This window comes from Rhagoletis pomonella, unplaced genomic scaffold, assembly GCF_013731165.1.
Source record: "Rhagoletis pomonella isolate Grant_MI unplaced genomic scaffold, Rhpom_1.0 Rhpom_scaffold_01363, whole genome shotgun sequence".
NCBI lineage: Eukaryota > Metazoa > Arthropoda > Insecta > Diptera > Tephritidae > Rhagoletis > Rhagoletis pomonella.
Window position 1 is genome coordinate 26,518 of NW_023459917.1, and position 16,107 is coordinate 42,624.

Below are 16,107 nucleotides of genomic sequence, written 5' to 3' on the forward strand. Positions count from 1 at the left end.
TCGAAGTTGTTTTGAAAAGCTTTGTTTCTTTTCGGAACTATACGAGGGTTTCCACCTGTTTAAAAAATCAAATTCAATTTGAATTAAGGGAATTAGGTAAGAGAAATTTGTATTTATCACCATATGAGCGACAAATGAAAAAGGTTTCGGTAAGTAGAAGTATTTTGAATAGGCTTGCCATCAGCTTGAAATGTCGAATTTAGTTTACTTATACACAAGTTACAAGAAATATTAAAATATGGATGTCAAACGAAGGAGTAATAAGAAACCTTTAGTTTGAACGCAAAGAATATTTTTGAGCTGTTGGAAGATGGTTACCAACTGTTTAAAAAGTAAATTTCAAATTATTAATAAGTTAAATGAATTAATAAAATATGGGTATCAATTGAAGGGGGTTTGACAAATTTTTTACTTCTGAGCCATATTTAGCGGGGTTTTCACATGTTTGAAAAGTCGAATTCCATTCAATTCATCAGTTAATTAAAATATGTATCGCAGTCTCCGGCGAAGGAGGGTTAACAACGATTCAACTTGAAAAAGCTTTTGAAGAGGGCTGCCACCTGTTTGAAAGGTGTAATTCATTTAACTTATACAAAAAGTATATGAAATATAAAACAGCAAACAGTCAAACAAAGTATTAACATATCTTTAGTTAACTTTTTGAATGTTTGAAGAGGGTTGCCACGTGTTTAAAATGTTACATTCAAAATATTCAAAAAGTTGGATGAATTAATAAAAATGGGTATCGATCAAAATGGGTTTGAGAGGCTTTATTTCTGACCTTTATTTAGGAGCATTGTAGCAAAAGTACTTCAATTGGAGCTTTTTGTTTTCACAAATTTTCATTCGTTCAATTAGGGCTTTTTAAAAAGTGGCAAAAACTAGCTATTTTTTGAGTTACGGTTCTAAATTTTTTAGGGAACCCATCTTCCCATCTTAGTATAAGCTTCTTAGGAATGCAAAAAAAAAAAAAATTTCGAAAAAAATGTCAGTTGGGGGCTTTCTACATTTCATCAGCGATATGTACATGCGTACCAACTTTCTAAATTTTACTTCATTCATCGTGTACTGAGAGTTAGAAGGAGACAAGCACTGCTTAAAATATTACTCTCTTATGTTCACTGGTTACTCCTACATCTCACCGGTTTCTTTAGAATATCAACCAAATAAATAAAAACTAAAAGTGTGAGGAAAAGAAATTCCGAGTTTAGTATGTTTTATCTCTTGTACATATATGTACATACTTATGTAAGTAATAACTTAAAAAGTCTCGCAAACAAATTGTCAGCATACGTATCTACATTTTCACTAAGACGCACATCCGCTAACATCCATAGAAAATTCTTACAAACACATTTGCCAAAACGTTGTCTGTTTTTATTTTTCTCATCTAAAAATTTCTAAAAATATGTGAGTAAATGTGTATCGATGTTTATTGCGGTGCAAAATGTGCGTCAAATTTTAAAAGTTTTACATAGATGCCCTCATAAGTACTTACATCAAACGCATCGTTTCAAGCTCGCAGGAAGATAAGTATAATCACAATCGTAACGTAATTCTAAAGCGTTGATAAGTGTTTCTTCCATACTTCAAGTTCTTCGTATTCACGTCTATCTGCCTCCTTTTCTCTTCTTCTTAAAGAGGCCTTCATTTTCTTAACAGTGCTTACCTATCAGTTGGCAGCAAGTGGGCGGTCGAAGCCTATCAACTCTGTCGCTGTACCATTTGTATGAGTAATGCGTGCAAATTTTGTCAAAAAAATTAACCTGAATTGAAGTCTAAAGTTTCTCCACAAAATTTCTACCTAGTTTCGAAGCGACTTATTAGGTGCCAAGTAATTTTTTTTACCTCGGCATTTTTAGATTTTTTACAAAACCAAAACAAAATCAGTCTGGTTATAAATAAAAAATAAACACTTTTAGTTCCTTTAGATTCTGCAACGCCTAAAAATTAATTGCTGTTTGCGTTTTAATCCATTCTATTCCATATTTGTACAATATTTATTTTCTAGAGTTGTAGCAATTTTAGTTAGACCTTCACTTGCCTTATCTTCCAAGATCTTCATCTAAATCAGGCTCCATACTGGTTGTTCACAATACTGGCGACAAAGCTGAAAATTCTCTTCTTAAATATCATGCTATCATAAGCACATTAGTATAGGGGCAAATCTCACGTGTTGTTTTTCTTAGTATCCCTTCCTTCTGTCGGCAGGAAAAAAACGCTAAAGCATTCTTCTTGCACTTACATAAATCAATGGAGTTCCAGAAATAAGTACAATGAAATATGAATTAAGTATTCGAACCAGTTTAGCCTTAGAACATTTATTTAGGCGCAAAACTACAGAAATTACTAATTTTTCATGGACACACGAAAATATCGGAATTGTTTTTTTAATAACGAAATTAAAAAAAAAATTGCAGCATGCAGAATATCTCTCGCAGCTATTTGGCAATTTTTTTAAATTTGGCGATTTTGTTCTCATTTTAATAATTTTAGATACTTCAAAATGTTCAAAGTAAACGGTGAAAATGTTCTTTTTGCTAAAACGAACGAATTTATAATGATAAAAACATAAGATCATTGAGAGGCAGTCTGAATATAAAAGTTCAAAGCTCAACCTCACACACTTATCATCATTTTCGATCTCTAACATTAGCAGTTGTGAACAATTTAATTTTTTAACCGACTTCACAAAAAGGAGAAGGTTATCAATTCGTCGGAATATTTTTTTTTGTATGTAACCGCATAACCTTGGACCTCGGTAACCGATTTCTATGATTTTTTTTTTTACAAGAAAGGAGTTTAAATCCGATCATTGGATCATGCAAAAATTAACGATAATCTTAAAGTTGTATATGAGAATTGAAATCGGTTTTGTTTTTTGCTTTAAAATTACTTGTTTATTTTCAACATTATATGATTTTAAAATGCTTGTAAACTTCAAAAAAAAATCATGGCCGACGAATTGAGAGAATGAATTTACCTTGAAATGTTTTGATCATGGAATTTAGTGTAATAAAACTCGTATGTCACCAAATGACCAAGAACACATCGAGTTAAATATTACTGTGATTCGAAAAACTAAAATTCCATTTTAATTAGCAAACTCGAAATTATTCTAAAATTGGTATATATGTGCATTCGATGACCATCCGTACCTTACTTCAGAAGACAGTTCTTTTTCCCATCATGATGCCATTTGGCTTTAATTTTGTCCTTTTTTTCAATACTTGTCATTTAAAAAGACTTTTTTCCAATACGATGTCAGACATAATGCATTTCATATGTTATAACCTATTAGATACAAACTTTGAAAAAAGGACAAAAATGTCATACAAATTTAAAAACTCATCCTTGTAATTTGCCGCATCGGGGCGAGTGCATTCACCATTTTTATTAATGTAGTAGAAAAAAGAAAATAAAGAATGTGCAGATTCGCGGCAGGTATTCACCAAAACTAAGTTTAAGTTACGTTGACTGCTACTCTATACAGGAAATTTATTCGACTATCACTAGCGTGGCCCGCTGTGTACCTTATCTTATTTTCCCGTACACAGATCAGAAGGTTGTGAATACTCAAGGATTTTTAGTGCGCTTGGCATAGATAAGAGATGCTTTTGCCAGGACGACCAATAAAAAGAGATCTAAGCCATAGTTTGTTTGAAGATAATTTGCTTGATGGCATGTGGAGTAGGATTGAATGACTACCGATTAATTCCTTTCCCTGCCACCTCTTTCGCAATTCTATTTCTAGAGATATTTCTGTGCCTAGGAACCTGGATTACATTCTTTCTGCTCTTGAATTGCTGCCTTCGAAAAGGCATTGCTACAGTGTAGATATTGGGCTTGATGCATGAAAAGTGAGCTTAAGCTCCGACTCGATTTTCAGTACAAGTTCTTGAACTTGAACTCACTTCAGCTTATGTGGCACCACAGTAGTCTGGTAGATGCAAGCTAATACTTAAAAGTAACTTGCTATTCCGAATGCATGATGTTGCCCACTTTATGATTTAGCTTAGAGCTATCGCTAAAACTTGAACTGGAACTATAGTCTAGCTTTTACGCTGTACATTTCGCTCCCAACGGGAATTCTTTTCGAAAAACTTACTTTCCAAGCAGGAAAGTATGATTTTTGCCTAGTACCATTTCAGTTAGACTGGAGTTTGTCGTTAGAAGATTATTTTTAAATAATATGACCTTTAAGTTCAGGCGTGCGAGTAAACGTGTACGATTCCTGCGTATGGTGCAACGGTGCGTATACGTTACATAAGCAACTACGGGTATATGAGCATGAGTGGTTGTAGTTTGGTTCCTCAACTTTTCTGGACAAAACCTGTAAAACTGTCAAAAAGCAAAATTGCTCTCAGAGAAAGAGAGAAAAAAAAGTACGGGATCGCATTGCGGGTAAAAACTGGTAAAACTGTCAAATACACCCTGGGCGCCATTTTTCGTTTACATGGCAGTGTTTTATCATTTGGCGATCTGGTAAATTATACGCAAATACACAAGAAATTAACAAAAATACTTTCAGAACTTGATATTTCTTCGTTACGATGTATTTTATAGGGTGAAAATTCAGATGTACTTTTGCTTTTGCTTATTCAACTTTCAAATCGTTTGAACAGCTGATGGTTTGACAACTTTACCAGCAGAAATTCTTAGGGTAAAATCTTGCAACTTCTTCCAAAGATAGGACCAATTTTACTCTCAAATTTTTCCCCTACTTTGCCAGATAACCGAATAAGGGAACGCAAATTATTTACTTTTTTTACTACCTACATATATATGTAATGTAAAATACGTTTTTGTCGAAAAATGTAAAAAATCATGAGATTTGCTCATATACATTCATGATATGTACACATATATATTCCTATTACCATTTAAATTCACTGCGCTTATTAAACGTGCAATTTTAAAATTTTTTCTTACAAGTTTTAATTTATTTAGTTAAATAAATCACAAAAACAAGATTTAATGCCACGACAGAAATAATTATAATTAATTTTTAATGCGTTGTCCAACCCCAGAAAAACAAAATCAAAGAAAAACTTTTGAATATTATAGATACTTTTCTGCAAAAAAAAAGAGTAAAAGCGTAGAGTAAAATGTGCATCTGTGGAAAACTTTGTGCTGCAGCCAAAGTTTTGTGACACCAAAAAGTTGCTGTATAGTATCAACTAAAAGCTCAAAAAAAAAAGATAAACAAAAAAACAACAATAAAGACTTTTTAATCAGTGAGAAGTGCAAACGGAACTTTATAAACCTGGCGTACGTATCTATAAAAGATCCACTTTTCTCTTCGTCTTAATTGGCGTTCTAACCGCGCAAGCGATTCAGGGCGAGTCCAACAAAGCACGCCAGTTGTTATTCCACTGTGCCATCTTACACCAACTGGAAATGGCAAGTGAAGCCAAATCCTTCTACACTTGATTTTTTCATCGCAGAAAAGACATTCATTTGGAAAATACGTCAAAACTATCTAAACCTTTTGTAACTACTATTCATTATAACATTACATATATTTACCCGTAAAACGCTTAAAAAATTTTTTAATAAAAGTATGTAAAACGCCTGATTTACTACTTTTAAAGAGGATCCTCCTAGTAGTGAGCATATTTTGATGACATATACTTGTGGTCAGCTGATTAAGTTGAGTGAAATTTTTACCAGTTTAGGTAAATTTTCTATTGTTTATTTAATTTTTTATAAAAGTCTAGCACTGTACATAACCAACACCACATAAATCTGCATTTCGAACTTCTTACGAAAATTATAAAAATTCCAGAAACTTTAGCATTTAGCATTTACACCCGAAAATTTTAAGGTGAGCAGTTTTGTAGTCCATTATATTTTAGTAGATTAAAGTGGAAATATTAAAACGCTGGAAAATCGTGTTGATTTTTAATAATTTTGTTTTTGATGGTACTTGGTATTTTCCTCCATATAAATGTAACTGTCGAGCATACTTTATATGGGAGAATATGCTCAAACTACTCAAATTAAGTAATTTTCTATAATCCATTTTATTTATGTGCATATATTTTTTTGATTTATTTTATTCTGAACATGATATACTTAGTACATGTAAACAAAAAAATTATAGACATTATATAGAGACAAAAAAAATAGCCAAAACTGTTCAAATGTCACTTAGCTTATGCTATAACAATAATGTATATTTATTAATAAGAACCAAAATTTTAATACAATTTAACTAATAATTTCTATCCTTCTGATTAAATTTCTTTTCATACTTCGTCACATGCAAATGGGCTTCACAACTCGGTCAACATTGTCATGGTCAATGTCAATAATGTCTGAAATACGATATCAATGGCGGCATTACAACATCATTCTGCTTCTAACAACAAACAAACAAACAAAAAAAAAACCTGCCACTCTGAATGCTGCCAACAACGGCATGTGGGCAATGGCATCGCAAACTGACAAACATGGCGAATATTTGTGTGAATGAACACAGATCCACCACAAGTGACACTGTCGTTGGGCTCAACACTCAAACCGGATGACATTAAAGAAGGCGATGATGTTTACTTTGAGTGCCATATAAAGGCCAATCCAAAGGAACATCGCATTACGTGGTCACATGATGTGAGTTTTACATATGCATACGAGTACATACATAAATGCCCTTTTATGAATATACATACATACATATACATATATGCACGTGGATTTCCTTATATGTAGATGCATACATACTAGAGTGGTTCAAAAAACACTATTCTGGGAAATTTAAAAACGCTACATATTATTCTTTGTGATAAAAAAAAGAGACACGTATTTTTGTATTTTGGAAAAAAAGTTTTTGGGAGGTTGTTGTTGTTGTTTAAACAGCACACAGAATCCCAAAAGAGTACCTGGGTCATTCCGGTTACGTAGACCCGACTGTTTTGGTCGCGCTGGTCGGTTTTTATAAAAAAGCTGATGTAGGTACTAAATTTTTTTCATGTTATGTTGAAATGCAGCTAAAAATATTGTTTTCACATGTAATTACTCAAGCATGGTTGGAGAGCATTGCCTTAATTACATACCTGTATTGGACAAATGGAAAATATGCTTTCGAAAAGAGACTACTAAAATTAAGTCGTTAATACTGAACGGTTTACGCATTTTCATGGATTGAAACTTATTACCAGGGGGTTTATGGGATTGCTAATTAGGAATCTGAAGTCAGTTTTACAAATTAAAAATGGCGGATCCCCAATGGCTATTGGATTTGTTCAAAACTCGGCACTCGGGAGTTTTTGGGGACGCTGATTACGTCAATTTTTAATTTCAAAATGGCGGATCCAATAAATAAAAAACCGACCAACACCACCTCCTAAAAACTTCTTTTTAATAAAAAAATAAGTTTTATTTTTATGACGAATAACAGTGATTTGAGGTAGCGTTTATAAATTAAAAGAAGAAAAAAAAAAAAACAAAAGTTGTTTGAACCACTCTAATACATACATGTCGTCGCTTTAAATGCAAAAAATTGGTAACAACCGTCATCGTTGAAATGCAAAAGGTTATATCTAGTAAAAAATTCAAAACTTCACTTTTTGATTTGTATGATGGACTTCATCGAATTACAACTCCTCACATCATTTTATGAAAAAAAGTAAAATACTTGTCACAACTTTTTCCATTTCATTTACGATGTTGTTACGTCTTTTTGCATTTCAAGTGACGATATTAACGTTATATTTGCTCGATGGTTTTTCTGCGTTTTAGTGCCATTTTATGGTAGGACTAGATTTTTCTTTCAGAAGTATGAAGTTAGCAATATTTAGTAATCAAAGGCCTAAATATGTACATACCTACCAAGGCGCATTTTCATGGAACATTGGGTTAGTTTATTCTTTAATTTGTGGCGTGCTTTTTGATATTTATGAAAGGATTTTTAGTGCCAGAAGTACAGTGCCGAAGGGCGCTTGCAGTTAGAAAACCACTTTTGATCGAACCTGGGCATAAGAGTGGCCACGCACCTCTACCGATTTTGCTACTAAGCTTTTTTTAGGGCACAATAGATCTCTTGGTCGCAGTGCATACCTCTATTAATTATCTACTACGCTTTTAGCTCGTAGTTATTATAAATAAATGCTTTTACAGCTCTTAAAATAAAATGTAACATAAAGTTATAGATTTCAACAAAAACGCCAATATTCAGGATGAACTCTTGCACGTAACTTTATGTTACAATACATCTGAAAATACAATCAAAAATTAAAAATCTCTATTTTTTTGTTGCTAGTGTGACTGAAAAAATGTCAGCGACTTGCTTTTCACGTAACAATAATAACCAAAATTAATTTAGCTGAAGCCTGTGTTAAAAATATACAAAAATTCTAACTACTCGATTAGGCTTTACAGCAGCAAATCCTGTATAATAGCGTACGTTCTGGACATCAGTCACTAGATCGCCATGGGTGCTCTTGCAGAAGGTGGCCCGTGTCTTGAAATCTACCGTAAGTCGCCTAATCCTCCCGATAAAATTTTTGGGCATTTTTACTGCCGGACAACATCGCAAGCTCTACGCACTCTCGTAACTCAGGCTTCTGTCTCGCTTCTCTATACCGCTATAGTTCCCTATAACCATCCCACATGGCTATCATTGCGCCCAATGCACATTGTGGTCCTGTAGGCAGCATATATATACATATTCTCTGCAGCATATCTCTGACTACTTCCTCGGTAGTGGTACTTACTGGGCGAGAAATGTGGTTCCACTGCTCGCATATGTCGGTTTCTCAAAAACTGCCCTCAGCGAGCAGGAGTGGGAGTCTTTGCATTGTCGACAGCACAGAGGGCGCATATCTTGGCTGCAACAAGATAGTGGTCTAAGTTGATGTTCGGCTCTCGGAGTGTACATAGTACATTACAAGCCCGTCGATTCGTGCCTTCCGTCTGTCACAACATGGCTGATTTGGCTTCTCATTTTTTGACTTGAAGCTATGTAGCTTGATGGATCTTTTTATGCTGGAACTAGGCACTAATATGTATCGGGTTCCAGCGAATGTCCGTTATCGGACATATCGTCATGGAGTCTGAATTTTCCGACAGTAGCGCCAAAGATTCATTCTTTTCCAACCAGTGCATTGAAGTCACCAAGCAAGATATTGATATCGGGGCGGGGGCAGCACTCATAGAAGAGATCCTTGGACGCCTCGTCCTTCTCTTTCGCCGGTGCATTGGCGCAGCTGAGCGAAATGTTGGAGAATCTCTCATAGATACGGATTGTGGCTAGACGTGGGGCCACCCCTGGTGAATGACAGTACTCGGCGACGGAGTCTCTCTTCAACCATAAATCTAGCTGTAGTAGACACGTTTTGTGCTTTTCCCGTCCAACGCATTTCTTGGATGGCGGTGATGTAAACCTTTGTCGTCATGAGACAGAGGCAGCTTTCCCATTAAGTATCCGAATATTCCAGGTGCATTCTCTCAAATCATAGTCCTTTAAACATTTGCCGTGTTCGTCATCAAAAGAAGGAGGTCTCATCCGAGGCATGTTGTTTGTTTGCATGGGGCGGGGTAATTGGTAGTCAAAAGCTTTACCCAACGTGAACTTCTGCACACGAAACCATCCTCTACTAACACTGGTATATCTTCAGTGATTGCAATTATTTGTCCACCCTCTGCATTCCAAAGTATTGGAACGAATGCTTGTAGTATGCCAAGGGAGATCAATACCCGGTTGGCGCTATACACACTTGTGAAGATTCACTTGTCATAGAAGACAGAGAGAAAACATGAAATATTAAGTATATACATAAGTAATTGTAAATGTAATACGGGTGGAAAAAGCAGCTAGAATTAGCAAAAATAATTGCAGCAAATTCCTAGAAAATCTTTTGTTCCGAAAACTACTAAAAAGCAATAACTTTATATTTAATAATAATTTTATAAAGATATTTCAAATATAAAAGCTTTTTTCTTAAAACGTAATCAACAATAAATCACCTTGACTATGGAAAACCTTTCTCTGATAAAAAGCTTTTAAAGCACTCACTCTTCATAAATAAAACGAAAAATGACTCGAACTCACAGACTTTACTGCAACACAATTGCTTATGCACTAACGTATGAGCACTAAGAGAATACAAATAGGTACAAGTACATATATATATATACATACATACACATCTACGTACATATGTAATAGCTGCAATCCAGTATTCGGTCCACACGAACGCCAGATGAAACACACATAAAGAAAAGACTAAAAAATGCTTAATAATAAGAGGCGCAAATACCACGACGAATGCAATTTAACCGCCCACCCACAGACCTGAGTAAGCTGCTCACATTTCGTGCGTTGCCGCTGCTTCCTATTTGTTTTTGTTTTTGTTTTTTTTTTTTTTTGTCACATATTTGGTTTTCGGTGTCGGAAAATAACTACTCACATTTTGCCTACGGGTAAAACAGCTCGTATAAATGCAGTTATTATTCATTTTATGACAAATTTCCAGTGCATTTTCATGGGAGCAAGAAGCAGCTCACACTGGGGCACACAAATGCAGCACCGACATGTGCTTTCATACCATGCATGTGTACATTAGGGTGATCCACAAATGCATGTGAAAAAAGTAGAGACCGAATTTTAAAGCACTAACTGCCTTGGATTATTTTATATCGAAAAAAAGTACACCTGTTTTTTTCCGAAAACGAAAAATATTTTTTGGTCGCTCAAAGCGCTCAAAGTTTTCCGTGTATTTTATATGGCTATACATTTATTATTTTTCGTGAAAATGGTATAGAATTCCTAAAAATCCATATTTTGTTTCTCTTCAGGTGACTTCTAAGAATAATACGAAATTGCTTATTTTAAAACTTTTTAATACAAGCAACTTATTATGGGTCTCCAAATTGCGCTTTTTCTGGTTTTAGTGGACTTATAAAAACACTTTTTACCAAAAAATGGTTAAATAAACAGTTGGGTATTATTACTGGAAGTCTCCTGAAGAGAAAGAAAGTTTTAAAATCGAAAAACATTGGTTTTAACGAAATGTTTTTTTTTTATTTCACATAATTGTTTCGATATAGAACAATCCGAGGGGCTAAGGGAATTAAAATTTCGACTTTACTCTTTTTTGCCACCCTAATGTACATAAATACGAATATAAAAATGTCCATACATATATGTATGTATGCAGGGAAATGCAACTGTGTGCGCATAGCTGAAAGCTGCGTTATATTAACGGATGTGCACGTATGCCTTTGAAGTCGGTTGCCAGCACTATCGGCTGAACGTGCATACATATGTATGTATGTATGTACCTATGTAAATAAAAAAATAAGTATAGATTTTACACATTTGTTAAACACACCTACATAGTGTTTACTGGCTCACATCCATTCCTTCGTATGTTTTTTTTTAAGATATTTTAAATGCCATCGTCCCTTGAGTATTTTTCATAAACCCACATGTTTCTTTATTTTACACACATATGCGTCGACTCTTGTATAAGCATGCATATTTATAGACGCGTATTTGTATTCTTGTATTTATGCATTTATATTTATTTTCATTTGCGGTGCTGTTCATATGCAAAAATTGTTTGCGCAAATCACAACAACGAAATGACAACACAACAGTGGCAGCTCGAAAACAAATAAAAAAACAAATAAACAATAGATGCTCATACTGCTACTGATGCAATATACCTATGTATGTGCACTTACATATATATGTATAGTATATTCGAGTGTATTGCAAGTATCTAGTATAAACATATCTTAATAATATAGAGGACTACAATTTCAAAACTTAAGTTTTTATAAATTTTATCATACAAGTAGTAAGCTTGATAAGGAGAAATGTTCAGTTTAATTACTAAAATTTATGAAAAAAAATCAAAGTTTGTGACCAGTTACGACGTGATGAACATTTGCGCCACTTTAAAGCACATAGCTGTTTTTAAACACGATTCAAATTTGCTTTTGGCGGTATGGAATCGTATGCAATTCGTACATAATATTGTCGTTAGGCCTAGATGCAATATACAGAAGTTGGGGACTCGATCAGTCCGGTGCTCCTGTTATGTAATGAAAAATGCCCAGAAACGCTTTTATTGGATTTTTGTAAAAAAATTAATGCAAAGTGGTGAGTGGACACGTATTTTGTACAAACCATGAAATTGCCAGAGATGCAAACTTTTTTTTCGGTAAGCGTTTTAACTTGACCCAAGTTTCGATAGGTGATATCCAATGAAAGCTCGTATATACAAGAACTAATTTCATTTGTATACATTATGGAAATTTGCATAAAATACCAGATTGCATAAAAATGTAAAACTAACTATTTATCGATTGGAAATTTTTATTGCTTTAACGTTTGAAGGCTGTTGTGTTTAGATTGATAAATTTTTTTGGACCGTCATGCAATAGCTCCGTTTCGTATTGCTGTAATAACAGAGCTCGTTTTTGTGGCAAAGTTGTCCAGCATTCGGTATGATGCAACTTGAATTTGACTTTACCATTTACATAAAGCAATCCTCTGATACTGCTTACTAGTGCTTCCCCAGGTTCTTTACCTGGCCTTATAGTTGTAAATTAAAAAAAATGTATACTCTAAATAATTAAAATATAATGATGTGATGGCCTTGCCTGTCGCATACGACTTATGTAGTCTATTGGTGAATATATAGGTGGATTGAATAAATTTTCTAATATAGAGTGGACGCTGTCTACCTCCACACTTTTTACCTTTGTTTATTATCGGATTCCAATTGCAAGCGATCAAATTAAATAGTGGAATATATTTATGTATTGTAAGTGGTATGTGCATAGATAGGTATGCATGTATTTAGTTGGTTTATAATTATTTTTTACATCTAAATTAAAGCACACTCATCAGATTCGCCTGCGAATTTTTTGACAGCCATTCACCTGGGAGTGGCCAGAAGTGATTCTTATGAACACGGTTCGCATCGCAGCTCACAACGTCTGGATATTTATATCGACGTATCGTCTGGTAAGAGATCATATACCCGTTTGGAACCGAGCTAAAGGGAGAAGGCGCAAATCTTCGCGTGCGCTGGGTTTGGGTCCCGCCACGTTAAAACCCCGCCCAATGAAAAGTAAGAAAAAGCCTCCGATAAGACCCCCTTTTTTGACTACGACCACGGCAAACGTATAGAGGGACTTTGGTTTGAGGGTATTCACCTGGAATATCCGAACCCTTTATGGGGAAAGTGCATATATCCACTGCTGGATATTGTAGTAAAATACTAGGCTGACATCATCGCAGTTCAGGAAATGTGATGGACGGGGCACGTAAAAAAAAATTGTGTACGATATCTACTACAACATCATAGCAAAATTTAGCAGCATATCAGCGTTTCTATGAGTGCCTAGAAGCAGTGCATAAGTGCTGTCCCCGCCGCGATGTTAAAATTGTTCTTGTCGACTTTAGCGTCAAAGTGTGCAAATCGCAACCTAGTTACAGGGCAAGGTTCTCACGCGCCTTTTTGCAATAGAGTGCATCAAGGAATACGCCAAAATTTCGACATCGACATGATGTATTTACGTCGGCTATCCGAGAAGTTTCACTTTCGGCTCTCTACCATGCCAAATCAGACAACTCCTCTTCGTCTGAATTAGTATATGAGCAGTGAGATACCATGCCCCAGTAACTTCGTAGTGGATGTTACCAACCACGCATACAAGCAACTTGAGGAAAAGAGAGAGATATATGATTCCCTGGCTGAGCTGCTCGAAGTCGGCAGCGATGAGCTGGAAGGAAGTGGGTACTAGTTTTTCAGCAGAAATTGCTATTTTCAAACACATCCGATAATTGGAATCTCAGTGTGCTTTGCGCAATCCACAAAAAAGGAGATACCGTTAGTTGTTCCAATTACTCCATATTATTTAGTTCTTGTGAAACAATTGATTGGACCTTATAAGTGTAGCTTCAGACGTGAGAAATCCACCATCAAGGCGACTTTCACAGTTTGCCAGATACTGAAGAAGCCATTAGCAGTTCGACATACGCCATTCTTATGTCGATATTTTGTCCCGTTTTGATGAAAAGAAAGTTAGTTGTTACAGGAATGAGATGCATGTCTATTAATAATTTCTTGTCATCGAAAAAGGAATACGACTATATAGAGTGAGATTGAATATACTGAGTGGAACGAGGCGCAGAGCACTCGGGCAGAGATCTGTACCCAAGTGTATTTGCATTAATCCAATATACATAGTACGCCACCACTACCAGTGCTGAGGAGTTTCTAGGGCTGAACGCTATCGTAATCCCAACACTGAGCCCGGGCTCACACATTGTTGAATTTTTATTGATGGTTTCAAAACTGACCAGCATCTGGTGTCCATATCGAAAGTAATTGCGACGGGCTTCACTTTAATCTAGGCATCTTCACTCCGTATATCTCGTAACCGTCAAATGCAATACCACGTATAAGGAGGCATAAAAATGCATTTATTTTGTTTAAACTATCTCAATGCTTCCGTACTTCACAAATTATAGTAGAATAATTATAGTAGAAGCTCGTATTTTGTTTGCTAAGTTAGAAAACTATCCAAAAGTTTTGAAGAAAATAACTTTCTTTAGTCGTTTGTGAAATTTTCACACTATCTTATATGTAAGTATGTATGTGGTATTGCATTAAGCGTATGCACGGTATTGCGCCTCAAGCGAACATTTGCAGTACCCAAGATCATGGACTATGGTTTGAGGGTATGCACCTAGAATATGCGGACCCTTTATACCAGGTGGAAAATAGGTATACGTGTTCTGTAATCTCAGCCAAGCCACCCTTAAAACATTGGCCCACCTTCTAGCTATTTCCTAACAAATGCTGATATTCAAGCTCAATTAATTTTTGTTGGAAAATATAACGCGCTTTTTTCACTATGAGCAGAAATTTGCATCAGCTAGATTTTAAAAATAATACATACATATGTCTGAACAGAGTTTAAATGTATAATTGAAATGTGAATTTCTCTAAAATCTTTTAGCTCTTTTTTTATTCAGTTTTTACTTTTTAAAAATAATTCTTTTATTTCAGGGTATTCCTGTCACGCAGAATGTCTCGTGGGGCATCATCATTTCTACTCGTTCGCTTGTTCTACAACGTGTTGCACGCGTACATGCTGGTTTCTATGCGTGTGCAGCGGCCAACGACCGCGGCGAGACACAAAGTTCAATGGTGAATTTGCGAATACGCTGTAAGTGCCAATCACAATCACAATTACGATATATGTATATATATAGAATTTAAAATTTTCTGTCGTGCGTATTCTAGTTCTTATTCATAATTTGCATAAATGCGTTAAAGTGATTGCAAAAATGTAAATTTACTTAGTTACCATTGAAGAGTTGCAAACGAATATGCCTCTATTTGAAATATCACACAATTTTGGTTGTATTGCAATCGATTGGAAAGTGTCACATTAAAATGCATGTAACACTATTTAATACGGCCAAATGAACAGTGTGGTGACATGTTCGTTTGCATTTTAGCACAGCTATTAGACTCGATTAGACGACGGCGCATACAATGTGAATGCCATCAGCAATAAATTTTCCTCTCACAATAGATATTTGTTTAAGGGCGAGTGTGTTTAGTTTGACCATGTGTATGTATGTATGTTGTATGGGCCGTGAGCTCAGCTATATTGCCAACCATCGATTGCAATAAAGGGTCAGTGACATGTACTGTAATTGCGAACGTTTGCTTCGTTGAGGACGTGTGCGGGTTGAGGACGAATTTACCAACCAAATATTTCGAATTCAAATTAATATGATTTTTTTTTTTATGTATGTAGTTATATGTATAGATACATAAATATTTACATACATATGTATGTAGTTATGCATGTAGCTTTGATTACTCTTGCTGACTTTCGCAAAACTAAAAAACCAAACTAACCCAGTAATAGTGAGGGTTCCTGTGTAGTAAATTAATTTTCACTACTTTTTAAGAAACTCGAATATGTAAAAATGAAAGTTTTGGGAAATCAAGTTTGAAATTTTTTTTTACGAGTCTTAGCTCTACATTTATGCAATTTAATATGCAAAATATGTGATTTGTTTGTACGCATGGTATTGCGGGTTTTGGTATAACATAGAACATCCAA

At 35.0% G+C, this 16,107-nt stretch overlaps 1 protein-coding gene across 1 annotated transcript in view; it reads left to right on the forward strand.

Annotated features, from left to right (window-relative positions):
• LOC118752281 (cell adhesion molecule 4-like) overlaps positions 1 to 15,195 on the forward strand; it is a gene marked incomplete at both ends in the record, with an annotated part of 28,208 nt that extends 13,013 nt beyond the window's left edge. The window contains 2 exons of the mRNA XM_036487152.1: positions 6,485 to 6,615; positions 15,036 to 15,195. Of these exons, the coding sequence (XP_036343045.1) occupies positions 6,485 to 6,615; positions 15,036 to 15,195 (291 nt within the window). The remainder of the gene's footprint in view (positions 1 to 6,484; positions 6,616 to 15,035) is intronic.
• Between the last annotated feature and the right edge of the window lie 912 nt (positions 15,196 to 16,107).